The following is a 26,574-nucleotide window of genomic DNA, read 5'->3' on the forward strand; positions in this document are numbered from 1 at the left end:
GTTTGTAAGCTAGTAGTAGCTGCATGTTGGGTGGTCATATCCAGAGGAAGTCCGGCCATACTGCGTACTTTGGTATGTAGGGAGCTCTGCGTAAGCATTTCGCTGCTTCCCTGTCACACCTGCAAAGCATTCTCTCACGTCTGTGCTTCAGCGACTCTGAAACAAGAATAATTAGAGAGGACCTGTGATCCACGAGCACAGTGATGTCACAGTCCCCTGCCTCTCCTCGGAGGCACTGCTTCTCAAACAGCAATGTGTTCTGTAACGTTGCAGACAGCAATACCGGAGTGTCGTTCTCTGTGCAGGGAAAATGAACAGTTCTGCTAACTCTGTAACTTCTACCAATAGGACAGAGAGCTCCACACAGCTCCACAGACCTGCCTTGGTCCCTTGTGTGGACACACATTAATCTAACAGAAATAATCAGGCTTCCTCTTGAGGCGTGCAGTAGGGCACCAGGTGCAGTACTGCTGCATGTGTTCTGGCCAGGAAAGAGATTAGTTAAGCCTTTGTTTTTATCACGTGCTACACTAGTCCTTGACTGCACTGCTTCAACAACATGCGTTGATCGGATGTGCTTCCAGCCGCAGGGCTTAAAATAGTGGTCTGTGACTGGGCTTCATGTCCCAGGTCTGGCCTCATGTGGATTTGCTGTAGTTATGGTTAAACAAAAGCATCCTATTTTAAACAGAACTCTGAATTTCACTGTATGATCAGTTAGACATGTGAGTTAACAGATTCTTAAGGTCTTGTTAGGAATAATAGCTCAAAGACAAACACTGAAACACACAGCATATGAAACAGAATGATCTGCCTCACAGCCTGTTTGATTTGTTAAATACTGAATACTGCGTAATGATAATAATATTTTTTATAGAAAGCGTGCATGTAAACTGCTAGTGAAGAGTGAAATTACACGTCTGATTCAGTTTCAGTCAGACTACTATGTACCCAGCTTTTCTTTTTTTCATGATGTCTGATTCCTTCCTTGTTGAGTTAAGCAAGAATCGTGCACTTGACTGATTAAATCGTTTGCTGACGTTGGGACCCGCGTTCCTTTCCTCGGCACACATTCCCAAGCCCTGCATCACGGAGAGGGCACGTGCAATGGTTTGTAACAGAACACACGCACAGCAAATGACACTGGCTTGTTTTTTTATTGACTTATTGAAGAATCAGTCACAGCAATGCAAATCATATACAGAGATAACACACTTTGGAAAGTTTAGTGCCCAATACCTTTATGAAAAGCAGTTTTAATTTGCTTCATCACACATAAAAAACAACATTTACTGTCTCTAGGAAACGTTTAGTGCAATCATACTGAGGAGGGACGCACTCCCTCAATCTGGCTTCAAGCATCCATCAATGTTTGAGTCATGTAATCAGTACACTGTATCGCTGTGCAAGCAAAACAACAGTGCTTTCAAAATCCCTGAGCTTGGCGTTTATGCATTTTACTTGCATTTTTAATGTATTTATTGGTGATTTATTTAAATTTACAGTAACTTTATATATTTTAGTTTTTTTTTTTTTTTAAATCAGTGAAAGATTGCGTTGCTGGGGACGCATCTCTCTACACACAGACAGGAGAGATGTGCAGCAGCACCACCCCCGAGGGATTGATCTTCAGGTAGATGACGTCGATCAGGGTGAAGATCCCCAGGAAGCTGGAGTCGAAGACGTCGTACACCTTGTACCCGAGCCGGCAGTCCACGATGTAGAGCTTGGCCAGGTTAGCCAGGTACGGCCGGGGCGTGCCATCGTTGGCGGTGAGCAGGAAAGCCACGGCGTACTCCCCCTTTGACAGGGTCCTCTTCCACACCTCAAAGTACTTGTCCTGAAACACAAACAAAATATTCTGAATAGAATTCCTTATTCAAGACTAAATACGATTCGGTCAAGAAAAAAAATAAAAAATAACAAAGTTAGATTTTTCAATATTATTTCTTTTCTGAAAGTTATTCAAAAATCGTGAAATCGCTCACTGGAAAATAGTGGCTACACCAACAGTTTAATAACCCTGCATGTCTAAATGCAGTGCTGTCTACAGTGTGCATGACACTGTGCCCATGTTTAACTGACTGTCTGCTCATTCTCAATGGAAGCAGAGCCAGGGCACGCCTCCTTTACACTGTGTCTCAGCACTGAAGGACCAGGTGGAGCTAAAGCAGGGCCTGTGAGCACAAGGGCACCTGAACTCGTGCTTTGCCCCTGTGCTTCGACCCTTCTCTGCCCCTGTGCGTTTCCCCTCTCTGCCCCTGTGCTGTGACCCCTCTCTGCCCCTGTGCGTTTCCCCTCTCTGCCCCTGTGCGTTTCCTCTCTCTGCCCCTGTGCTGTGACCCCTCTCTGCCCCTGTGCGTTTCCTCTCTCTGCCCCTGTGCTGTGACCCCTCTCTGCCCCTGTGCAGTGACCCCTCTGCCCCTGTGCGTTTACCTTGAGCATGCGCACTCCCTGTAGTCCCAGCCGGTCCTGGTTAATGGAAATGGCCATCTGGTTCTGCAGGATCTCTTTGGCCTTGTCCGAGATGCTCCTCAGGTCATTGGACATGAAGAGGGGGGCTGCCAGGACGGCCCACAAAGCCATCTGAACCTTGGACTGCTCGTAGCTCAGCCCAAAGTCACCAATTATCAGCTAAAGCAAAAAGAACAACTCAAACAAATTAAAAAAAACACAACAGTTTGGTTGCCTTGATATTTTGATTCGGTATGCTGAGATAACTGAAATGCACACACACACACACACTGAATTACTGTGCTAATAAAGGCAGGGATGGGAATAAGATTCCCTTTGCGTAGCAGTTTGATCCATTCCTGGTTTTACATGTGAGTTTAATAAGACACACCTGAGCTTGTTACCTAGACACTGTGGCTAATCAAGTTAGTAGTAAACCCTGGGCTGGGTGAAACGGCTATGCAATAGGAGTCTCCTTGCCGTCCCTGAGAGGCGTTTACCATGTCAGGGTCATTCCAGTGGCCTGGTCCAGCTGCGGGCTGCAGCACCTCCTGGTTCTTTCCGAACCAGTCAATCACATTGAGAACGTCGTCCCACGAGTCCTGGATGTCCCCGTAGTTTCTCCACAGGTTGCAGATCTCGCCCAGCTGAGTGTAGTTCACCTGCGTCGGGTGGGGGAGGTAAAGTGTGGAGTAGTGGTTAGGGCTCTGGACTCTTGACTGGAGGGTTGTGGGTTCAATCCCCAGTGGGGGACACTGCTGTTGTACCCTTGAGCAAGGTACTTTACCTAGATTGCTCCAGTAATAACCCAACTGTATAAATGGGTAATTGTATGTAAAAATAATGTGATATCTGTAAAAAAATGTGAAATAATGTATAATGTGATATGTTGTAACAATTGTAAGTCGCCCTGGATAAGGGCGTCTGCTAAGAAATAAATAATTAAAAATAAATAATTAAAGAACGCCCGCATTAATCACCTGCTAATCTGTCCAGTTGCTAGGGGCATGATTTAGAGCAAAACAAACCAAATAAAAAGAATAACACAAGCAGAGACAGTTGCAGTTATTTAAACAGCGACAGACCTTCAGTCAGCCCAGGTGACTTACTGACACCCCGCCCCTCACGAAAACCCCCAAACACGATAAAGACAAAGTGGACAGAGACTTCCGAGATCCGCTGCTGCTCAGACCACTCAAACTGACCCCAGGGGTGGAAATGGGGCTCCCGCTGCAAAACAGTTTGCTACTTTTTAGTTACTAGTAGTTTAATCAAGCTGGCTACTCAAGCTTGTGTTAAACCCTGGACTGGGTGAATCGGCTATGCAATAGGAGTCTTGTCTCCTGCCCTGGAGCCCGCAGGCACCTTGCTTCTCAGGCAGCCCGGTGCACTCACCTGCGGGGGGAGGCCTCCCTGGTAAGCTGGCCAGCTGCAGGAGTAAGCGATGGGCCTCCCTGTAGCGTTCAGAGCTGCACTCATCTTCGGATATCCTAACACAAGACAAGGAAACAGCGGACAGGGTCACAGGACACACACTGCACCCGAGAAGGGGGCTACCCCATCCAGCCAGAGCCACACTGCCTCAATCCTGTGTGGGGGAGCTGCAGTCTGGCATGCAGGCGTGTGATACTGTGTTTGAATGCAATACGAGCACAGTGTCTCTGTGTGTGTGTGGGGGAGCTGCAGTCTGGCATGCAGGTGTGTGATACTGTGTTTGAATGCAATACGAGCACAGTGTCTCTGTGTGTGTGTGGGGGAGCTGCAGTCTGGCATGCAGGCGTGTGATACTGTGTTTGAATGCAATACGAGCACAGTGTCTCTGTGTGTGTGTGTGGGGGGGAGCTGCAGTCTGGCATGCAGGTGTGTGATACTGTGTTTGAATGCAATACGAGCACAGTGTCTCTGTGTGTGTGTGGGGGAGCTGCAGTCTGGCATGCAGGCGTGTGATACTGTGTTTGAATGCAATACAAGCACAGTGTCTCTGTGTGTGTGTGTGGGGGGGAGCTGCAGTCTGGCATGCAGGTGTGTGATACTGTGTTTGAATGCAATACGAGCACAGTGTCTCTGTGTGTGTGTGGGGGAGCTGCAGTCTGGCATGCAGGCGTGTGATACTGTGTTTGAATGCAATACGAGCACAGTGTCTCTGTGTGTGTGTGGGGGTGAGCTGCAGTCTGGCATGCAGGCGTGTGATACTGTGTTTGAATGCAATACGAGCACAGTGTCACTGTGTGTGTGTGGGTGAGCTGCAGTCTGGCATGCAGGAGTGTGATACTGTGTTTGATGAATGAGCTATTTTAATTTCCTATTAAAGTGCTGCTCTGCCTCACACCTTCTGCTTTCATGGAGTCGTTGGAATAGCAGCCGTCCAGCTTGAGCATGTCCACTCCCCACTCCGCAAACGTCTCGGCGTCGATCTGCACCGTGTCCAGAGTGGTGCCGGGGTACCCCCCACACGTGTACAGACCCATGTCCCCGTAGATCCCCAGCTTCAGCCCCTTCGCATGGACCTGGCCAGAGAGAGAGAATTACAGGCAAACCCCGAATCAACAGGCTGTCAGTGCTCACAGCGAGCACGATGAGGAAGACCTCTGCAGAGGCATTATCTAGATCTCTCTCTCTCTCTCTCTCTCTATATATATATATATACACACACAACTCAAGAATAATGACCATCTGTCTATAAAGCAGTCTGTTATGAACAGGTGTGACTGGTATACAGTATGTTAATGACCAGAAATATTGCAAACTGAAATACCTGCCTGCTTGCCTCCCTCCCTCTCTGCTTCCCTCTCTCTCTCTCTCTCTCTCTGCCTCCCTCCCTCTCTGCCTCCCTCTCTCTGCCTGCCTCTCTCTCTGCCTCCCTCCCTCTCTGCCTCCCTCTCTCTGCCTCCCTCCCTCTGCCTGCCTCTCCCTCCCTCTCCCTGCCTCTCTCTGCCTCCCTCTCCCTCCCTCTCCCTCTCTGCCTCCCTCTCCCTCTCTGCCTCCCTCCCTGCCTCCCTCTCTCTCTCTCTCTCTGCCTCCCTCTCCCTGCCTCCCTCCCTGCCTGCCTCCCTCCAGGTCTGTTGTTTCCTCACATAGTCAGCAAGTGCCTTGATTCCGCTGGGGAATCTCTTGGGGTCGGGCTGCAGTCTTCCCTGGGCGTCCCGTTTCTTGGAGGTCCAGCAGTCATCAATGTTCACGTATTCGTACCCCAGCGCTCTCCAGCCGTCCTCCGCCAGCCTGTCTGCCATCGCCCTGAACAAGTGCTCGCTGCACAGGGGACAGGGGGACAGGGGACAGACATCAGTGCAGAGTCTCAACAGGGGACACCCCAGCCAGTACATACCAGTGACCCCCCCAGTGCTCACAGCCCCTGTGTAGCACAGTCTATACAACGTGGGGGTGTTTTCAGTCTGCTCCAGCATACCTGATGCAGTTGTCTGGATCGTTGGTGCAGTCCGTGTTGCACCGGTAGCGCTCCCAGGCCAGCCAGCCCATGGGTGGGGTTCTCATCAGCCCATTGTCCAGAGAGCAGGCCAGGCCCAGCACACTGAGCAGGGTGACCAGGGGCACGGGCTGCATTGTGCTCTGCCTGGGAGAAAACAGAGGAGGAGACCCCGCAAGAGTATCTTACACTTTCAATACACAAGAACACAAATTCAATAAGGATAGATATGAACGGCCCAAGATCAAGACTTTTTTTTTTTAAAATCATAGCAGAGTAGGGGAGGTTGGAGCATGAGCTATTGTCTGAAACAGATAAGCAACTCGTGCTGTTCCCGAGTCTCGTGACTTGTAAGAGATGTCGCTCTTCAAAGAGCTCCGCTAGACTGCTAAACAGTAATCTTTATGAGACAATACTGTACACTTCGCACTGTGCAGTAACCCTGCGATTATAGCTCTGTACAGTGAACTTGAAAAACAAGAAACCCGCAAACAAAACTATTACTATGATGATGATGATGATGATTATTATGATTATTATTATTATTATTATTATTATTATTATGTATTTTTAATTGCAGTATATGTCACACGGATCATGTTGCAAGGTCTACATTATGTAACGCTGATACAGAATCTAGGGACGTTCCATCGCAAACTCAACTGCAGCACGACGGAAATGCATATTTAAAGCAGCCTGTAATATGCGATTATAACTATTTTTTAAAAAGTTTTGTAAGGATAAATACCTGCAAATGTTCGCTTTTTCCAATTGCACAAAAAGACGACGCGTCCCCACCGCTGCCGCTGGATCTTCTGTTCATAAACTAAAATCACCTGACTTGAGACATTACTTTCACTTCCGTATGTTCAAACCAGAAACTTTATTGATACCGGTTAGACTTGTACTGCAATCACCAGGCTGAGTTTAGTTTGCATTTTTATAATGCGTAATTAGAATAGACGTTCAAGACGCGCGTTATAATATGCAGAATAGACGTTCAAGACGCGCGTTATAATATGCAGCTCCACGGTGTTTAGGATTCTGCAGATAAACTCAAAGCAGCTCAAAGCCAGATTTAGAGAATACATGATAACCAAATATTGAAGCACTCAGACTGATTGCAAACACCATCAATCAGGCCAATAATTCTTGATTTGACTGTGTCTACAGATACCCGCTTCATTGAAAAGGGAGAGTTACTGTATGCATGGCTGTTGATGGGATTCGCTGACACTACTTTAAGAGAACGTAAACAAACTGTACAGTCAATCCCATAGGTGAAAAACAACAGGTGTCAATGCAATGGCTGTAAGCCTGTGTTGGGTTTGTGTTCTGTGCAGTGCAATGCTAGTTTGGTAAGGCCAGACGAAAGCACTTTAATGGGAGCTGCTGCTCTTACTGGGAGCTGCTGACCCCTTAAGGTACACACAGAATTGAGCGGCTGTTCAAACCGTTTCTTCTTAAAATACATTTGAGAGCGACTCAAGTATCACTTGAAACAGATCAAACCTGTCAGTACATTTTAAACACTATTTCCTACACCTCATTGCAAAAATAAGCAAGTTAGCAGCGTTTTGTTTGTGGGACACATATCTCTCTGTAGCTTAAAGACTTAACGCGACAAGACCGAACGGGTCTGTGTTTTTGCACGCTTCATTGTCACGTCGGTGGGAGTGGCTGCGTGAACTACACCTGTGTGGTTTCGGACAAATCGAAACAAATGCCGCTTTCGAATCAGGATTCAGAATATACTGTACTTGCGCGTTCCGTAGCTTATCACACCCTTGTCGATGATACCCGCACCACCGCCTGTTGTTGTTTTTATTGAATTTACGAAAGTTAAGAAAATAAAAGTACCCCGGCATTCATTAGGTTTGAAGGCTTTACAACGCAATGGAAGCAGGTAAGAAGAACGCGTTTTTATTCAGCTGCTTTACTTGTATTACAACAAGCAATTCAAAATGAAAAAAAAAAACCATACAAATAAATAAATAAATACATACATAAATACAACAAATGCAAATGGGGCCATGGCCCATGGGACCATATCACTTTATAATATACAAGTTCTGATTGTTAAACTCTGTTTCGATTGATTGAAAGTGTCTAATTAAATGAATTGCTTTTCTAGACTGTTCTCTTAGACAGAACAGTTTAATGAAAATGACCCAGCAGTGTTTTTTAAATGACTCGAGTGAGTAAAGCTCTGTAAATTGCGTTGACACAGGGTCCTGCCAGTCTGTTAAATGTCCAGCAGGTGGCACCACAGTCTGTTTACAGCTACAGTATATAGGTGTCCAGTGTCCGGTCCGTACAGTAATTACATACCGGTACAGTTGTTGTAAACATCTTAAAGACTCGGCCAGCTGCGCCTCCCTTTAAATTATTAATATCACCATGTACAAAAATAAACAAACAAACACAGGATTACACACTGTAAATATTTAAATGTATATGAAAAGTTAGCATCTGGTGAAGTAAACAAATAACCAAGCCAATAAGTGATTAGAGGCCGTACAGTAATCGGTAAGCAATAAGTGATTAGAGGCCATACAGTAATCGATAAGCAATAAGTGATTAGAGGCCGTACAGTAATCGATAAGCAATAAGTGATTAGAGGCCGTACAGTAATCGATAAGCAATAAGTGATTAGAGGCCGTACAGTAATCGATAAGCAATAAGTGATTAGAGGCCGTACAGTAATCGGTAAGCAATAAGTGATTAGAGGCCGTACAGTAATCGGTAAGCAATAAGTGATTAGAGGCCGTACAGTAATCGGTAGGCAATAAGTGATTAGAGGCCGTACAGTAATCGGTAAGCAATAAGTGATTAGAGGCCGTACAGTAATCGATAAGCAATAAGTGATTAGAGGACGTACAGTAATCGATAAGCAATAAGTGATTAGAGGCCGTACAGTAATCGGTAAGCAATAAGTGATTAGAGGTCGTACAGTAATCGGTAGGTAAGCAAACGCCTGAGCAGCGGTTTCTCTCACTTGCTATGCGAGGTGTTAGCCGCCAGGGGGCAGTGCTCTGTCTTTTCATTGCTCCGGAAATGGAAGGGCAGTTTCGTGGTGCTGTTTATATAGCAGGAGGCTGGCCGAGGAGCTGCAGAGTTGTAGATAATGATCACCCAAGCAGGCGACGGGGAAGAGCATGGGCATTAAACAAGCGGTCTTATTGAAATAAGCGATTTGATTTTACCAGAACAAAGAAAGGTAAGTCTTAACGTCAGTACGTTACACGCAGTCTCTGTCTTTGCAACAACAACGTAATAAGACGTTCTGGAATGACAGTTGTATATTTATTTTAGATGAGATTGAAATATGTACAAAGAGACGTCCATTCTGCATGTGTAAATAAAACCAGTACTTTTTAAAATCATGTTTTTGCTATCATCGAAAACCCTTAGTTCGGAAACTACAAGTATTCGTTAACGTGTTTTCTCTCGATATACTGTAAAAAATGACCCTCCCCTGCCCCTGTTGCATACGTACCGCTGAATTAACTCCCTAATGCCTTGTATTTTCATTTGAATTTGTTTTAATATTTAGTTCTAGTCTAGTACAAATATAACTGCTTGTTTGTCAAACGTTACACCGTGAAGTGCATAATCACTGTTACAAAATACTTATAATTTTCATGATAAACTGTATTTTATTTTATTTTTTTAAGTTTTTAATTGGATTTATGCTGTCTTTGTTTTGTGTGTGGATGGTAGCGTGAGGGCCGCAGATCCCCGAGCTGTAGTTATTTTACTCTGACACATGCATGGGTTACTCGGCCTAGCTGTGCTTTGTGAATATAACCAAGGCGCGTTTACAGAATTGTGATTTTAATTTTTTTTACCACACGCCCTTCCGTTCAGTCTGTAGGTTTATTCGTGTTTCACATTACCAGGCGTTAATGAACTTGTACAGAACTGACACAAATAACTCGTCTGATGATGATTTGTAATAAGCTGTCCCGTGTAACATCGAGAGCCCCTTTTAATAACATTCAGTAACCCTAACCCTTGCGCTAGTAGTAATGTGTACAGTACTGGAGTTCCATCAACAATGCATTCAGTTATAGCATGTTGTCGATGTTACCGTTTAAATTCCATTGCAACCAGCAGGTTAACTGTAGCATAGTTCTCTGTTTTGATTTTTTTTTCAACAGGGATGGGAATAAGACTCCCATTGCATAGCGGTTTGATCCATTCCTGGTTTTACTTCGAGTTTAATAAGACATGCCTTACACACTGAGGCTAATCAAGCTTGCAGTAAAACCTGGATTGGGTGAAACTGCTATGCAAAGGGAGTCTTATTTCCATCCCTGTTCAAGTATTAATGGTCTAATCCAATGTGTCTTTCAGTCCAATCCAGTCTGAAGTCATAAAATTCACTGAAATAGTTTCTGTTTGAAATACAGTCGAGAGTGTGTGTGTGTGTGTGTGTGTTGATACAGCAATACTAAAAGAAACTTAGGAAGTTCAACTTATTTAGTTTCTCAGTAAATTCCACTTGTTTAGTTTCAAAAAGAGTTTTGGCAGTATTGCTCAGGGAATCTGGGGTTGCTGTAGTCGGCCAGCCTGCATTCCCCTTGATGTTTCTTCAGAAAGGCACTTCAAATTCCTCAGTGTGAGCTGCACGCCAGCCCTGAGCACCAGGCAGGCTGTTTGCAAGGTGTCAACTACCCTCCCAGCAACAGGAGCTGAATCACACTGTGTAACATCATTACACTGACCGAGGGCCCGGAGGTGAATCACACTGTGTAACATCATTACACTGACCGAGGGCCCGGAGGTGAATCACACTGTGTAACATCATTACACTGACCGAGGGCCCGGAGGTGAATCACACTGTGTAACATCATTACACTGACCGAGGGCCCGGAGGTGAATCACACTGTGTAACATCATTACACTGACCGAGGGCCCGGAGGTGAATCACACTGTGTAACATCATTACACTGACCGAGGGCCCGGAGGTGAATCACACTGTGTAACATCATTACACTGACCGAGGGCCCGGAGGTGAATCACACTGTGTAACATCATTACACTGACCGAGGGCCCGGAGGTGAATCACACTGTGTAACATCATTACACTGACTGAGGGCCCGGAGGTGAATCACACTGTGTAACATCATTACACTGACCGAGGGCCCGGAGGTGAATCACACTGTGTAACATCATTACTCTGACCGAGGGCCCGGAGGTGAATCTGAGCCACAGCTCCGGTCCTGCACTGCTTTAACAGTGGTAATGAAATCTTTACCTGTTTGAGAGCTGAGGGGATGGAGGGTTAATTGGTTCAATGAAACAATTAAGGGCATGGCTGGGAGGAACACACTCAGCTGCCCAGCCCCGGGGTAATTCAGTGCTCTCTTCGCCAGGATTTTAGATGCTCCAGTTTAGTGGAATGAATACAATGAAGAAATTGGAAAGGATGGCGGATTCTGCAGTCCCTTATTTTACAGTGAAGGAGAGACTGTAATGCTGTATCGATTTGAGCCCTTCCATTGACGTGTTGCTTCTTGCTGCAGGTGTTGAGTCTGTCCAGGATCTGGACGTGCAGAGTAACATGTCCAATGTGTATAAAGACAGAAGCAGCCGCTGGCAGGACATCCAGAAGGGACTGCAGTTCATACAGTAAGTCTCCTGACGATGGCTTTGGGTGGTAAGGCATTCAGCAGCACATCACTTCAGCAGGGATGGTAGTAAGACTCCTATTGCATTGGAGTTTCCCCCATTCCGGGTTTTACTATGTGCTTGATTAGTCACAGTGTGTAAAGGGAACAAGCTCAGGTATGTCTTATTAAACTTAGTAAAAACCAGGAGTGGATCAAACTGCTAATGCAGTGGGAGTCTTATTTTCCATCCCTGTAGAAAACACATACAGCGTGATTTATTATTTACATCGTTTTGTAAAGGGAACAAGCTCAGGTGTGTCAGCGAGTCGAAAGTTCACTCAACTTGATCAGAGGTAGCCAACGAACACTTAGAAACGCATTGTAAGTCATTCAGTCTGAAGACAGCCGAAACCCTGCTATTAAAGTACTTCATCTGTTTTTGTAGTAGAGGCTGCTGTGGTTTAAAACGTTTCATTGTCATTGTGAGTGCAAGATCTGCACTCTGAAGAGCTAGAAGTGGAACAGCTGCTACAGGTTCCAATGGGGGCGGGACTTCTAATTGTAATTAAAGTGCTGATTGGTTATTTTGAGTTGTATTGCTCAGGACCGGTTTAACTGGTAAGGGTGGGCAGGAAGTTATTTTGGCTTTTGATTCCAGGTTTAAGCAGATGCTTGCAGTCACTCTGTGACTCTCCAGGTGAAGCTGTAGCTCCAGACGGCTCTTTCTGGTAATCGGAGCGTGACTGCCCTGAAATGGTAGAATAGATCATTGGGGAATCCTTCAGGAGCTGCCTCCAATCGGATGCAGTACTCACCCTTCTGATTGCACTCTCTACTGAAGGGTGTCCTCACAGTTAAGCTTGTGAAAGCACTTTGCATGTCTGCTATTTTTTTATATTCTTTTTTGATTGCAGGTCTACCTTGCCCTATCCAGGAACAGAACAAGAATACGAGGTGAAACGGTTTTGTTTCCTAAACTTTTCGCTTGTCAACATTGTGCCTTTGGATAGTGCAGACAGGACGGCTTGCTTTGCCTCGTGGGGGAATAGCATTTATAAATCCTGACTTTGCAAATCCTCTTTCTTCATGCACTGATTGATTCATCAATTAGTTCTCAAAGGAGCTGTTCAGCAAGTTCGCACATGAAGATTTTGTATACATTAGTTTTTAAAACACTGTTCCACCTGCTTTTCCTATGTTTAGCATGTGGTACTACCTACAGTTTCTCCATATTGGTATTCATGTTTTCATTGTAAAGAAGTAACTGTTGGGTTACTCTTGGGCTCATTGGAGTAATAATCACACACCTGTTCTCATGGACAGTGCCTTCGCACCATACAGTGTGTTTGTACAACAGCACAAAGCTTCTTACCTGCCAGAGAACGTGTGTGTGTGCGTGTGTGTGTGCGTGTGTGTGTGCGTGTGTGTGTGCGTGTGTGTGTGTGTGTTGGATGTATATTTAGACCATCCTTGTGAAACCCGGAGTGGATCGTTCTGCTGTGCAGTGGGAGTCTTACTTCCATCCCTGCTATTGCTTTATGCTTTCAGGTGTTTATCCAGGACCTGGTGAGGAAGCTTTTCGGCGAAGGGAACGATGTTTACAGGGAAGGGGACTGGGCGAGATCCCTCGGCTTGTACACAGAGGCCTTAAACATCGCTGACTACGCCGAGTCAGAGGACATCAGCATAGCCAGTGAAAACATGGAGAAGCTGTACGCAAACAGGGCTGCCTGTCACTTAAACATGGCAAGTGTCTGCTTTCTGTGTAAATCAAGACTTCATTAAAGACGTCTCTTTATCTCCACAGCTAGTGTACAACACCCGGGATAGACTGGGCTAGATTCTCAACGATCTTTACTACAAATCATCATTTGCACATAAAGCATCTAGTAATGTTAGGAAACCAGAAATAAGCAGCTGAGACTTTCCTGTTAGGCGCTTGTAAATGGTCTAAAGCTGTTTTTTCTTCACTTTAAAATTGCATTAAGAGTCTGGCCCGCAGTGGGATATAGGGGGTGAACCTGTCTTCAGCTTTTGTGTTTCTCTTGCTATACTCCTAATTCTGTGTTACAGGGGGCTCATGACCAGGTACTGGAAGACTGTGAAAAATCTTTACAGCACAATGAAAATAACTACAGGGCTCTCTTCCGCAAGTCCAAGTCCCTCAAGGAGCTGGGCAGACACAAAGAAGCCTATGATGCTGTAGCAAAGTGCTCCTTAGCAGTGCCACACGTAAGATGTTTCTCCAGCTCTCTAATATATGTCCTGTTTTCAAAAGCCTCGAACTATACCGTTTTGTTTGCTTTGTTTCTGCCTTGCAGGATGAAAACGTTATAAAACTGACCCGAGAACTGGCCAAGAAACTGGGTTTAAAAATCCGCAAGGCATACGTTCGAGCTCAGGTGAGCGTGCTTCTCACTAGCGTAACTTCTTCAATATTCAGCCCCCTGTCAGACTCTCCATGTCACAGTCTGCTTTCATATTAGAGCTGATGAAGTAATTCAAGTAAATCTTAGCTGATATGACAGTGAATTGCCAGTGCCTGCAGGAGCTGGCGTCTGGCATTTTGAGTCTCTTCTCAGTAATCATCCACTGCTTTACCAATGACAAGCCTGCTTGTAATACATTCTGCCTTCATCGTTTGACTTCATTTGGAAAAATCACAAGAATGTTGTGCAATCAAAAGCAAGTTTACCGTAATGTGTGCTTCTTCATTAAGACTCGCTGGAATTATTTCATTAGCTGCTTTAAAACGCTTCTAAAACAACCCCAATGGGCATTGTGAGTGGCGAGGTGGGGACTGAGAGCAGTGGTGTGTGTGGAGTGACAGCATGCAACGGTGTGGTTAAGTCACATTGCATTATCTTTTTACAGCCTGCTTTGAATCCAGGAACTGGTTCCTGTAATTCAGGAGCAGCAATTGATGAGGTAATTGATGAGGTCATTGATGGGGTCATTGATGAGGTGAGGTCATTCTTTCTTCTCTGTCAGCTCCTGGTACTAGGCTTCTGGATAGCATTTTGCTGTTGGTGTCTTTAACAGCATGCAAGTGTACCAACGCTTTATTTTTTTACATTTTTTTTGGCATAGCAAAGTTAGCAGCCCTCAAAGACAAGTTCAGCCAGCCAGCAGATATTTCTTGTTCCAAGCAAGCACTCTTTCTCATTTTTGCAGATGCCTTGAATTGTTGCAGATGTCTGTTTATTTCGGACATGCTAGTTTCTGTTGGAAGCACCTGTTATCCTTTTTATAACTTCATACTTTTTTCTGTTTCATTTGCAGTGTTCAAAGGGATTGGGTTCTGTTGAAGACATTGACATGGGTAATTTATTTTGCTGTTTTAAAAACGGTTTTAAGATATACCGAAAAGAAAATGTTGCCAGCTTTTTTTGTATTAATTAAACATAGTACAGTAGGTGCCGCCTAATCGGGATTCTGACAATCCGGATTGCTGCTTAAATAGGACACAATGCTGGGAGATGGTATCCCAATGCTATTTATGTTGTTTATTTAGGATGTCACTTTGTTTAATTGGGATGCAGTATTTTCAAATGAAGACAAGACAGGTGCGATTTCATTTTGATTTCATTCTTTTTTCTTTTCATTAAGAATCAAAAACGTGTGCCTCGGGTTGTCTCAACTGCCTCTCGTTTAATTGGGACAGCCGCTTATTCAGGATATTTTTCCTTCTCCTGAGGCGTCCCGATAAAGCAGCGTCAACTGTACATATTATCATGGCTACAAATGTAAATGATAAAATGCAAAATAACTATTTACAAAACAAAGTACACTCCATTTTGTCATTTATAAAAGTGTTTGTTGTTGCTTGTTCAGTTTAAGCGTGTGTTTTTTGCTCCGTTTCCAGATTTATCCGACAGCACTCAGGAGTCCGGAGCGTTCTCCTCGGAGGCTGAATCAGCGCAGTGCGAGTCGGCCTCGCTCCCGGCCTCCATCCCAGTCTCCTCCGTCTCTCCCATCGAGTCCCACGCTGCGGAGGAGATCGGCCACCCGAACGGGGCCAGCGTCCCCTTCCCCGTGCCGGAGTCCCGGCTGGACTACGACGCCGATATCATCGGGGACGATCTGGATGACCTGCTGGACAGCGAGCCTCCAGTGGTGAGCTTTTAATTTCATTGCTGCAGCAGCGTCCTTTCTGTCTTGTAGTTATTGTAATTATAACTGAAGCCCTGTGAAAATCGCAGATTATTGTTTTAGTTTTTTTTTTAATTCATGGCAGTGTCACAGGTAAAGTACCGTATGTGCATGGAACTATTTTATAAATTATGTGTACAGAGTATTTAAATTTTTTAAACGTCAAATAGAGAGAGAAATGCACTGACATCATCAAAATGAACGTCAGTACTGCTCTGGATTTCTGCCTTTCTCTTTTGCTGAATACTTGCTGTCAACAGATGATTTTCGGTAGTGATCTACAGTAATGTTGCAGGACGTACAGAAGAGCTTACCTCCATCGCTGTGTAAAACTCCTGCTGGGTACTGCTGTATGTGATCTGCTGCAGACACATTTTTAGCTTTTTTTAGAGACCTCAGTTTTCTAGTTTACAGTGTGTAGTATGCCTAGATTACATTTTGTATAGTCACATGACATAATCGCTGCACAGCACAGTGCATGGTGAATCCAGCACACAGCAGAGCTGTACACTTTAGTTAATGTGTGGTGTTTTTTTTTATGAAATACAAATAATTATGAAAATGTAATTTTTATTTCTTAAGAATAGCCCAATACTACAATTTTTTTCAATAATTTCACGATTTCCGTGCAGTCTGTGAAATCGCGATTTACACAGGGCCTTAATTGTAACCACTGCTGTGAGGTGACAGGGGAAGGGGGTTCAGAGCAGTGCAGTAGTGCTGCACATCCCAGTTATTGGATTATCCTGATCGAGCTCTCCACTGGCGAGGGTCATTGCTGTTCATCGGGCTGGCTTGCCATTCCAAGTGAAGAAACAGCTGCTTGGGTTTGTGCGGCGTGCTTTTCTCCGCAGAGTCTTAAGAAAAACACCAGTCATCACACATCCAAGTTAAAGTGATGACTGCTGGTGGGTAATTGCTGTAATTTGAAGCAATTGAGAGAAGGTATTTGGCTCTGCGAGGGCTGTTCCTCTTTGAGGGAAGCTTGGAGATGGTATTGCAGATTCAGAATGTGTTTTTAATTAAGAATCGTATTGTCCAGTTTGTCTGGAGACCTGCACAGTAATCGCTGCGTTCTGCAATCATGTACCTTTGGTATTCGTTGTGCTTCTATTGCAGTCCATCCCTATGATGAAAGACCCCATTCCTTTACCAACCAGTGTTTCCCAAAGCATGGCCCTGCCCAGCAGTATGCTGCTGCCCCCCAGGACCGTCTCAAACCCGTTTGTGCCCTCTGTCACTTTGCCCTCTTTGTACTCCCTGCAACTGCCAGTGAACTCTGGGCTGTCCAGTCTGGATGCCTTCGGGTCCCGCTTGGATTCCCTCGACGCCTTGTCTATTTCTGAAACCCAGACAGGTAAGGGTTCTGAGTGCTATCTTCTCATTGTAGTGCTTCACACGACTTCTCGTGCATACATTGAGCTGCACCCCGGCTTTGATCTAATGGGGAACGGCAGGACAGAAACAATACAGAGCAGTAGCTTACCTTGGTGGGGTGGGGTGCTGTTCCGTGCTGCTGTATTGAAGAAAAGTCACATTTATATACTTTAGCTTGTATATTAGGGCTGTTTCCTGTAAAAAAAAAAAAATATATATATATATATATATGTATATATATTTCATGTTCATTTTCTTTTGTTTCACTCTAAATTTGAAGGCGTTTAACTTAAGAGAAAGTTTATGCAGTACTGTAGTGACAAGAAGTTTAAGGATGGGGGAAAAGCTTGCATACTATTGTTTCAAGCATCTATCCTGTAGATTCTACTATATATTTAACTGTAACTGTCTTCTGATCTGATGGTTCTGAGTAACAATGATTTAATAACATGGGTGTCTGTGTCCGTGTTTCAATTGCTTTTAATAATAATCATAGTGCTTCTTATTTTAATGCAGGTCTGTCCTCTGTTCTGGGATCAGGCTCTCAAGCACACAGCGGTGGTCCGTTTGTATCTGTAAGTTTATTACTTCAGTAATGATAACATGTTAGAACTTCAAAATGCTGGTTTCACATCCCCTGATTAGTTCTAATCTTGGACTACCTTACATTGAGTTACCCAAGGTTAGCACTGAATGGGGTCTGTGAAACCAGCCGACAGCACCTTGGAAGAGGCATGAAATACCCGATGCCCTCTTCATGTTTTACAGATTCACTTTTCATGTCTTCTTTCATATGACAAACCGATGTGTCTCGTCCACATGTTGCGCTGTACAGTATGTTGCATGTCAGCAGTCTCACTCTCTGTATTATTAGATATGTGGTGAGCGCTGCAAGGTCTTATGACAGGGTTGCTGTTCTCTTTTGTAGCTACAGTAGAACGGGGATGGAAATAAGACTCCTGTTGTATAGCAGTTTTCCCATTCCAGGTTTTACGACGAGCTTGATTGGCCCCAGTGTATCAGGCTGAGAAGCTCAGGTATGTCTTATGAAACTTAGCAAAACCAGGAATGGCTCAAACTGCTAATGCAATGGGAGTCTTATTTCCGTCCCTGTAAAACACAGGCAGAGTGATTTATTATTTACATTGCTGTTGTTGTTGTTTGAGCAGAGCAGCACAGACTCTCTTCCGGGCTCTCACAGTAACAGGGCTGTTATTATGGGACAGAACGGTGCCTTTTCTAACGGAGTGCCCGCGGGGCTGCTGAGTCTGCACACCGCCTCCCTGTTGAACTCAAACCCTTTGGCAGACACTCATGAATTCATGCAGGCTTGCAATCTGTGCTATGTAAAAACAGGTAGGATATTGAACAAGCAAGATAAATCATTTTACAAATGAGTAACTTCGTGGCATCCATGTCCTTAGGCAAAAAAAAAAAAAAAAAGGTTTAGAATAATTGCGAAATCTTTTGAGTGTGATTGTGGAGAACTGCAGCAGGAGAGGCTGTAAGCGGAGCACGCTGAGGAACGAAGTAGAAGTGGGGTAAGATGTGAAGGTGTGGCAGTCGGGTTTGTAAGCAGATGCAGACGCACTGCATTCTTCCCAGTTCAGTCCTTTTAGACAGGCGTTTGCATTGCTTGCACGTTTCCTTTCCTGTGCAGCACAGTACGTTTGCACTCCTCAAGTGGCTGTCTTTGCTGCAGGTTCCAAACTGCTGAATTATACTTTCCATGCTGAACTGGAGCATCAGTGTAAGAAGGACGTCCTGCTTGGAAGAATAAAACACTCGGAGGATTTGACGTGGAAGCGAGTGAGACCCAGGCCGATAAAGTCCCAGTACGTGGGGCCTTACTACATCTGCAAAGGTGAGCCGCTGATCTAGCTGCCAAGCATGGCTTCATTAAATAAGTCCTACAAATCCACATTTATTTTTGCATTGCTATTTTTTCTTTTTCGTCTAAACGTGAAACATTAAAACAATGACGCTGCACCGCGCTGTGCTGTGGATCCTGTTGGAATGACGCTGCACCGCGCTGTGCTGTGGATCCTGTTGGAATGACGCTGCACCGCGCTGTGCTGTGGATCCTGATGGAATAACGCTGTGCTGTGGATCCTGTTGGAATGACGCTGTGCTGTGGCTCCTGTTGGAATGACGCTGCACCGCGCTGTGCTGTGGATCCTGTTGGAATGACGCTGCACCGCGCTGTGCTGTGGATCCTGATGGAATAACGCTGTGCTGTGGATCCTGTTGGAATGACGCTGCACCGCGCTGTGCTGTGGATCCTGTTGGAATGACGCTGCACCGCGCTGTGCTGTGGATCCTGATGGAATAACGCTGTGCTGTGGATCCTGTTGGAATGACGCTGTGCTGTGGATCCTGTTGGAATAACGCTGTGCTGTGGCTCCTGTTGGAATGACGCTGTGCTGTGGATCCTGTTGGAATGATGCTGCACAGCGCTGTGATGTGGATCCTATCTAGGTTCTGTTCTGGTCCCAGGGCTGAAGCTGTGCTTGTTTTTGTAGATGTTGCCTCGGGAGGCGAGTGCCGGTACCCGGGTAACTGCACCTTTGCGTACTGCCAGGAGGAGATCGACGTGTGGACCCTGGAGCGCAACCGAGCGTTCAGCCGGGAGCTGCTGTTTGACCCCTTCGGAGGAAATGGGAAAGTCAACTTAACTGTAGCCAAGGTCTTGCAGGAGCACCACGGCATATTCATGTTCCTGTGTGAGGTGAGTGCCGGCCAGCACTTCGCTCAGCATTATTTACATCCCGTTAATTATTGCTTCAGCTGAAAGCGGCTGTTTCTTTCTACAGTGGATCTATACCGAGCATCAAAAGAAACTTATCACTATTATAACACATTTATTTTGAAAAAAAGAAGGTATATAAATGATGGACATTGACGAAATGTTTTTGGTTTATTTTTTAAATCACTCGATCATTCATCCTTGACCATGACATGCTTGAGTGACTATGACTGAAGCATATGCACTTAATCACCTAATTAGTGAGACAGTTGATTGGATGCTGGATATGGGGTGATTTCAGCTGTTGAATTGCAAGCTTGAATAAAAGCAATAAAGAAAGTCACGGAAAAAAAACAATATGCCGCGCCTGTCAAGAGAGCAGCGCCTTCGTGTGATCGGCATGTTGGAGGCTGGACTAGGGCAGCGTGCTGCAGCTTGCCGTCTTGGGTGCTCACAGGCAGCAGTTTCAAGTCTGGTGAGACGGTATAACCAGACACACTCTGTGAATGACAGGCCACAAACTGGGAGACCAAGAGTCACAACACCTGCCCGAGATCGACGGATCATTCTGCAGCATCTTCGTGATGTCAATTGTTAATCAGCACAATAAAAAGTCACTGCACCTGCTCGAAAACAGAGTTTGTGAGTTTTCGATCACATCTAGTGAATTTTATCCAAAAATAAGTGATACGTTTCTTTTGATGCTCAGTATATATTTTTTTAAACACATGTACTAAGTGGTAACCAGGGCTTCAAAAACATTTCTTTCTTTTTCTTGATTTTTGTCAAGTTTTCTAGCCTTCATTTCTGCCACCTTTTATGCATGTGTTTCTGATATTGCATGCTTTGTGTATTTTTACAGTAAGCGTTAAAGTGGAGAGAAAGTCCCTGTTCTCCATAATAAAATGCCAAACGAATGAATGAACTTTTTCTTGGCTTTTCTTTGCACTGAATCCGTGCTCTTAAACTGTGTTTTAATGCATTTCTCAATCTCAATGATTGCAGGTGTGCTTCGATCACAAACCTAGAATAATCAGCAAGAGAAAGCAGGACAGCCCTTACTACTGTTCACACCCTGTCACCAAGCATGACTTCGAAGAGAACAAGTAAGCCCTTGACATGGTGCATGCTTCCTTGATCCAAGTCCAACAAGCAGGGGTGGAAGTTTGTTGACAGCTTCGCAGGAAGTTGATGGAAATAAGACTGCATAGCAGTCTGACCCAGTAATGAGTCTAAGACCACACACAGGAGCTTGTTATCGATACAAGCTTGTATTAAAACCTGGAATGGGTGACGCTGCTATGCAGTAGGAGTCTTATTTCCATCCCTGGTGCCTCAGTGTTTTTGTTCCTTGGCGTGACGCAGTGCTTTTGCCTTGTGGCAGGTGCCTGGTGCACATTCTAAGGGAGACCACGGTGAAGTACTCCAAGATCCGGCCCCGCCACGTGCTGGGGCAGTTCGACCTGTGCCGACACGAGGTGCGCTACGGCTGCGTGCGCGAGGACGAGTGCCACTACGCACACAGCCTGATCGAGCTCAAAGTGTGGATGATACAGGCGGAAACAGGTAGGATTGCAGTGTCCGGAAGGCAGACCGTACCCACGTGCCAGCTCTGACCTTCAACAAGGAACTGTAACGCATCACAAGCTCCCCAGAGGTGCTCCTACTGCTTTCAGAGCTGCAGTTTCTGGTGGCTTCACAGAACAGCAGGGTGTCTTAATGGGGGGAAGAAAAAAAAAAGAAAACTGTGTCTGTGATGTTTTATTAATGCACCCTTTGCTTTTGTTTTTGTATGTTTAGGAATCACACCAGAAGCTATTACTCTGGAGTCTAAGAAGTATTGGTCAAGCATGGAAGTGAATTTCCAGGGAGCCCAGGTGACCCTGAGTTTTGTTTAATTTATTTGTTTAACCCTCCGCCTCTCATATTTAACAGATGAACCCTTCTACATTATTCAGTATGAATGCTCGGGTAAAATAGACGTTACTTCAGACAGCTTCTTGCCTGAGTGTGTTTGGGATTAGCCGGTATTAAACAAAACACTTCACAAGTGACCCGAGTCAAACTTTTTATTTTTTTTGTAATGCAATCTTCTAAAGCAGACCCACGGGATGCCTGCGAGATTCGGCCCCCCTAATGTGAAGATACAGTTTGTTTGCGGACAGTGCTGGAGAAACGGACAAGTCAGCGAACCAGACAAGAACAAGAAGTACTGCACTGCTAAAGCCAGGCACCCGTGAGTAATGCCCTCGCTGCTTTTCAATGCCAGCGCTCTGGGGAGTAATGCCCTCGCTGCTTTTCAATGCCAGGGCTCTGGGGAGTAATGCCCTCGCTGCTTTTCAATGCCAGCGCTCTGGGGAGTAATGCCCTCGCTGCTTTTCAATGCCAGCGCTCTGGGGAGTAATGCCCTCGCTGCTTTTCAATGCCAGCTCTGTGCTCCACTACCGGGTAGCTCAGTTCAAGTCTAAATCTGAGGGAACATGAAGCCATTTTGTGGCTCGGAACTTGGTTTCAGGAGACTAGGTTTCAGGACACTGCACGGCACACCAGTGGAGACTTTTGGGGGTTTGATACAGCAAAGTCGCCTCAAACTAGCTCCCCCGGTCTCCTGGAACCAGGTTTCAAGCCTCTGAAAAAGGGTGCGTCGTGTTCCCTCAGTTTAAGGATTTTGATTTTTAGACCTCTTGTGGTAGAATGTACCTGTTGAGTTTCGGTCTTCTTGCTTCTCTAGATGGTCTAAAGAGAGGCGCGTTGTGCTGGTCATGTCCAGTGAGCGCAAGAAGTGGACCACCATCCGCCCGCTCCCAACCAAGAAACCTATTCCTGCACAGTTTGACGTAGGTTCAGTCCTTCCAAGTCTGTATATGCTCATTGTCTGCTATGGTAGCCTTTTCAGACATATCTGAAAGAGTTTTTTTTTTATTTTTATGCCATCAGCTGTGCATCCATATAGCTTCTGGCAAGAAGTGCCAGTACATTGGGAACTGCTCGTTCGCTCACAGCCCGGAGGAGCGAGACATGTGGACTTACATGAAGGACACTAGCAGTGAGTATCCAGGTCAGACATGTGGACTTACATGAAGGACACTAGCAGGGAGTATCCAGGTCAGACATGTGGACTTACATGAAGGACACTAGCAGGGAGTATCCAGGTCAGACATGTGGACTTACATGAAGGACACTAGCAGGGAGTATCCAGGTCAGACATGTGGACTTACATGAAGGACACTAGCAGGGAGTATCCAGGTCAGACATGTGGACTTACATGAAGGACACTAGCAGGGAGTATCCAGGTCAGACATGTGGACTTACATGAAGGACACTAGCAGGGAGTATCCAGGTCAGACATGTGGACTTGCATGAAGGACACTAGCAGTGAGTATCCAGGTCAGACATGTGGACTCGCATGAAGGACACTAGCAGTGAGTATCCAGGTCAGACATGTGGACTCGCATGAAGGACACTAGCAGGGAGTATCCAGGTCAGACGTGCTAGTATGAGCGCCACGGTACGTCCTAAAACAGGATCTGCCATGGAAATTACTACTTGCAGCTGCTGTCTGGCAGTCGCAGGTTTCTTGTGAAAGTTGGCGATGTCGCAGCCCAGCGACACTTTTATGAAACCCAATTTTTTATTTGCGAGGTACTTGTGATTGTGAATCGTCACAAATCGTTTTTGTGAAACGAGCCCCAGAGTAGTATTCGGATGACAGTATACTGAATGACTCATCTTAAAATAAGTTACAATTCCTTGAGACTCTGGTTGTCTCTCTTTTAAATCCTACCGCTTGGCTGTTGCCAGAAGATGACTGACGTATTTATTTATTGATATAATTTTGATGTTTTTTTTGTCAAGTCCAAGACATGGAGCAGCTGTATGAACTGTGGCTGAAGAGTCAGAGTGCGAAGCCAGAGCACGGAGAGGAGGCAGTCAGACAGAACGGGAATCCGATTCACATGCCCACAGACTACGCTGAAGAAATGGTAAGGGAACATTCACTGTGATTAGTGTTACTGAACAATACTGGGCCACACAGTACTCTGTAGACAGTTGAAGGAATGTGAATACAGCGTGACTGTCAATATGAACGTGCTTCTTGGTTATTTGTGCAGGGTGGAAGAACTTCTAAGCAAGAATTCGAATCTTCATTTTGAGCTGTGTTTAAGTGTGCTAAGGCATTGGGTTTGGTTTAGTCCTGGTGCTGCAGCATTAAAACGTAATTTAAGTTGCAATGATTTTGCCATTCTGGATTCACCACCATGCATCGTAGGTGATTTCTCAAGTCTCATGGCTATTGCAGACAGTTGGATTTTTTTGCATTGCTTTTAATTTATTTATTTTTGTATGAAATCGTTCTAGTTTCAAAGCAGTGAGCAGGGTGTTAATTGTACTGTAATGAACACCTAAAGTACTGCTTGACCAGCGCGCAGGAATAGAAATAAGGCTCCCGTTGCATAGCAGTTCAATCCAGTCCTGGTTTTGCTATGAGTTTTTAATAAGACACACCTATACACTGCGTCGAATCAAGCTTGTATTCAAACCTGGCATGGGTGAAACGGCTGTGCAATAGGAGCCTTACTTCCATCCTGGAGGGCTGCAGTGAAATCGGCAGCTGGCATGCTAATGTACTGCTTTACAGATCCAGTGTCTCTGTATTTGTGTAGGCTGGCTATCACTGCTGGCTGTGTGGGAAGAACTGTAACAGTGAGAAGCAGTGGCAGCAGCACATCACTTCAGAGAAACACAAGGACAAGCTGTTCAACAGCGAGGACGATCAGAACTGCTGGCAGTATCGCTTCCCTACCGGCTGCTTCAGAGTGTGCGAGAGGTAGGCTTGTGCCATTGCATAGCTATTTTACTGGGGGTTTAATAAGACTGAGCATGTTACCAGTACACACTGGGGCTGATCAAGCTGGTATTACAACCTGATTTCCATCCCTGTGTATATATATATATATATATATATATATATATATTTTTTTTTTTAAATGTTCATGCATTCAGTGTTTTAATGTAACGATGTCCTTTTGAAATATTGACTCAATGTATTGCCGTTGCAGGTATCTTAAAGGCTCTTGCACAGAGGAAGACGGCTGCAAGCTGGCTCACGGCAAAGCAGAGCTGAAGGAGTGGGAGGATAGGAGAGAGTTCCTATTAATGAAGCTGGCCAAAGCAAGGAATGACCACCTGATCGCTCCAAATGATAACGACTTTGGAAAATACAGTTTTTTGCTTAAAGACATTCATTAAGTCCTTAATTAGCAAGTCAATTAATGAATGCAGTTGAAAATGGAGGGTGTTGCGGGAGCTGAATGAAGTGTGAAACGAGTATTTGCCATTGCTGAAGTAAGCAGAAAGGAGGAGGGCTGACAGTCAGTCAGACAGTCCCTTTGTGGGTCTCCAAGGGCAACAGCAGAGGTTATGCAAGCTGCCTCTGCTGTACTAAAGTTAGAATCATACGTTACCATAGCTGTCACTGGCGTGGCTTTGTTTTAATCATGACTTTGCTGTTTCATCACTGTTTAAAACTGATCACACGCATCGATGCCTTTTCCTAGGACAGTATTACACTTGGGCGAGTTGTTACGGAATGATGGGGGAGGCTGTTCGGTGTATCAGCCACCGCTTATGTTTTAAAATAGGACCTAACTGCTTGTTTTGAATAAAAAATTAAAAAGTAGACAGACGATTTTATGGAGGGTGTTTTTTTTTATTTATTTATTTTTTAAACGGTGCATCTGAGCTGCTTGAAGAAACAGAAGCAAGAAGACGACTTCATGCAACTCTTTCTTTAAGTGTTTGTTTTGTTTTTAGTACAGAGTGTTCAGGAGTTAAGTGTTCGAGTTCGCTTGCTGTTCCAACGTTGATTATTTCTCATAATCACTTCTGATGCCTGTTGGCATTGAGCTGTATTGACCAACAATGCCAAAATTAAAAGATTCATTTACTTTTGTCTCGTGTGTAGCCCTGTTTACTGTTACTGTTCCTGAGTGCGTGCTGCAGAGTGCGGGGCTCCTGAGTGCGTGCTGCACAGTGCGGGGCTCCTGAGTGCGTGCTGCACAGTGCGGGGCTCCTGAGTGCGTGCTGCACAGTGCGGGGCTCCTGAGTGCGTGCTGCACAGTGCGGGGCTCCTGAGTGCGTGCTGCACAGTGCGGCGCTCCTGAGTGCGTGCTGCACAGTGCGGCGCTCCTGAGTGCGTGCTGCACAGTGCGGCGCTCCTGAGTGCGTGCTGCACAGTGCGGCGCTCCTGAGTGCGTGCTGCACAGTGCGGCGCTCCTGAGTGCGTGCTGCACAGTGCGGCGCTCCTGAGTGCGTGCTGCACAGTGCGGCGCTCCTGAATGTGTGCTGCACAGTGCGGCGCTCCTGAGTGCGTGCTGCACAGTGTGGGGCTCCTGAGTGCGTGCTGCAGAGTGTGGGGCTCCTGAGTGCGTGCTGCAGAGTGTGGGGCTCCTGAGTGCGTGCTGCACAGTGCGGGGCTCCTGAGTGCGTGCTGCAGAGTGCGGGGCTCCTGAGTGCGTGCTGCACAGTGCGGGGCTCCTGAGTGCGTGCTGCACAGTGCGGCGCTCCTGAGTGCGTGCTGCACAGTGTGGGGCTCCTGAATGTGTGCTGCACAGTGCGGCGCTCCTGAATGCGTGCTGCACAGTGTGGGGCTCCTGGTTCATTTGTTCCTGAGTGCATGCTGCACAATGTGGGGCTCCTGGTTCATTTGTTCCTGAATGCGTGCTGCACAGTGTGGGGCTCCTGGTTCATTTGTTCTTGTAATTGCACCACGGCTGGCGTCAATTAGAACTGTATCTGTTTAG

The 26,574-nt window shown here is 45.6% G+C and overlaps 2 protein-coding genes across 4 annotated transcripts; one reads left to right on the forward strand and one right to left on the reverse strand.

Moving 5' to 3' along the window:
* Positions 1-1,138: 1,138 nt before the first annotated feature.
* Positions 1,139-6,761, reverse strand: LOC117418220 (alpha-N-acetylgalactosaminidase). Its single transcript, XM_034030998.3, has 8 exons — positions 6,627-6,761; positions 5,861-6,025; positions 5,529-5,703; positions 4,784-4,961; positions 3,850-3,944; positions 2,955-3,116; positions 2,437-2,634; positions 1,139-1,840 (listed from the first exon to the last, which is right to left on the reverse strand). The coding sequence occupies exons 2-8, from the start codon at positions 6,013-6,015 to the stop codon at positions 1,577-1,579; spliced, it is 1,227 nt and encodes a 408-aa protein (XP_033886889.3). The 5' UTR covers positions 6,016-6,025; positions 6,627-6,761; the 3' UTR covers positions 1,139-1,576.
* An 824-nt stretch (positions 6,762-7,585) lies between these two features.
* On the forward strand, positions 7,586-25,723 carry LOC117418219 (zinc finger CCCH domain-containing protein 7A). 3 transcript variants are annotated; one of them, XM_059035330.1, is made up of 23 exons: positions 7,586-7,784; positions 11,410-11,515; positions 12,411-12,450; positions 13,045-13,242; positions 13,570-13,728; positions 13,818-13,898; positions 14,371-14,424; positions 14,779-14,818; positions 15,362-15,612; positions 16,768-17,005; positions 17,542-17,600; positions 18,195-18,381; positions 18,728-18,889; positions 19,548-19,753; positions 20,777-20,877; positions 21,156-21,337; positions 21,572-21,648; positions 21,871-22,007; positions 22,503-22,608; positions 22,709-22,817; positions 23,627-23,754; positions 24,436-24,599; positions 24,832-25,723. In XM_059035330.1, the coding sequence occupies exons 1-23, from the start codon at positions 7,775-7,777 to the stop codon at positions 25,019-25,021; spliced, it is 2,985 nt and encodes a 994-aa protein (XP_058891313.1). In that variant the 5' UTR covers positions 7,586-7,774; the 3' UTR covers positions 25,022-25,723. The 3 variants fall into 3 exon arrangements, with proteins under 3 accessions (XP_058891313.1, XP_058891314.1, XP_058891315.1); XM_059035331.1 differs by having other exon boundaries at positions 21,874-22,007; XM_059035332.1 differs by lacking the exon at positions 7,586-7,784 and adding an exon at positions 8,947-9,098.
* The last annotated feature ends 851 nt before the right edge of the window (positions 25,724-26,574 follow it).

The sequence above is a fragment of the Acipenser ruthenus genome, chromosome 13 (assembly GCF_902713425.1).
Source record: "Acipenser ruthenus chromosome 13, fAciRut3.2 maternal haplotype, whole genome shotgun sequence".
NCBI classification, from domain to species: Eukaryota; Metazoa; Chordata; class Actinopteri; order Acipenseriformes; family Acipenseridae; genus Acipenser; species Acipenser ruthenus.

Bases quoted from the DNA above. Each gene is read 5' to 3' on its own strand.
- LOC117418220 (XM_034030998.3), bottom strand. From the start codon at position 6,015: ATGCAGCCCGTGCCCCTGGTCACCCTGCTCAGTGTGCTGGGCCTGGCC. The intron at 3,117-3,849 runs GTGAGTGCACCG...CACCCGACGCAG, and splicing joins AGGGAGGCCTCCCCCCGCAG to GTGAACTACACTCAGCTGGG. The intron at 2,635-2,954 runs GTAAACGCCTCT...TTTTTGCTTTAG, and splicing joins ACTGGAATGACCCTGACATG to CTGATAATTGGTGACTTTGG.
- LOC117418219 (XM_059035330.1), top strand. The intron at 13,729-13,817 runs GTAAGATGTTTC...TCTGCCTTGCAG, and splicing joins GCTCCTTAGCAGTGCCACAC to GATGAAAACGTTATAAAACT. The intron at 14,425-14,778 runs GTAATTGATGAG...TTTCATTTGCAG, and splicing joins CAGGAGCAGCAATTGATGAG to TGTTCAAAGGGATTGGGTTC.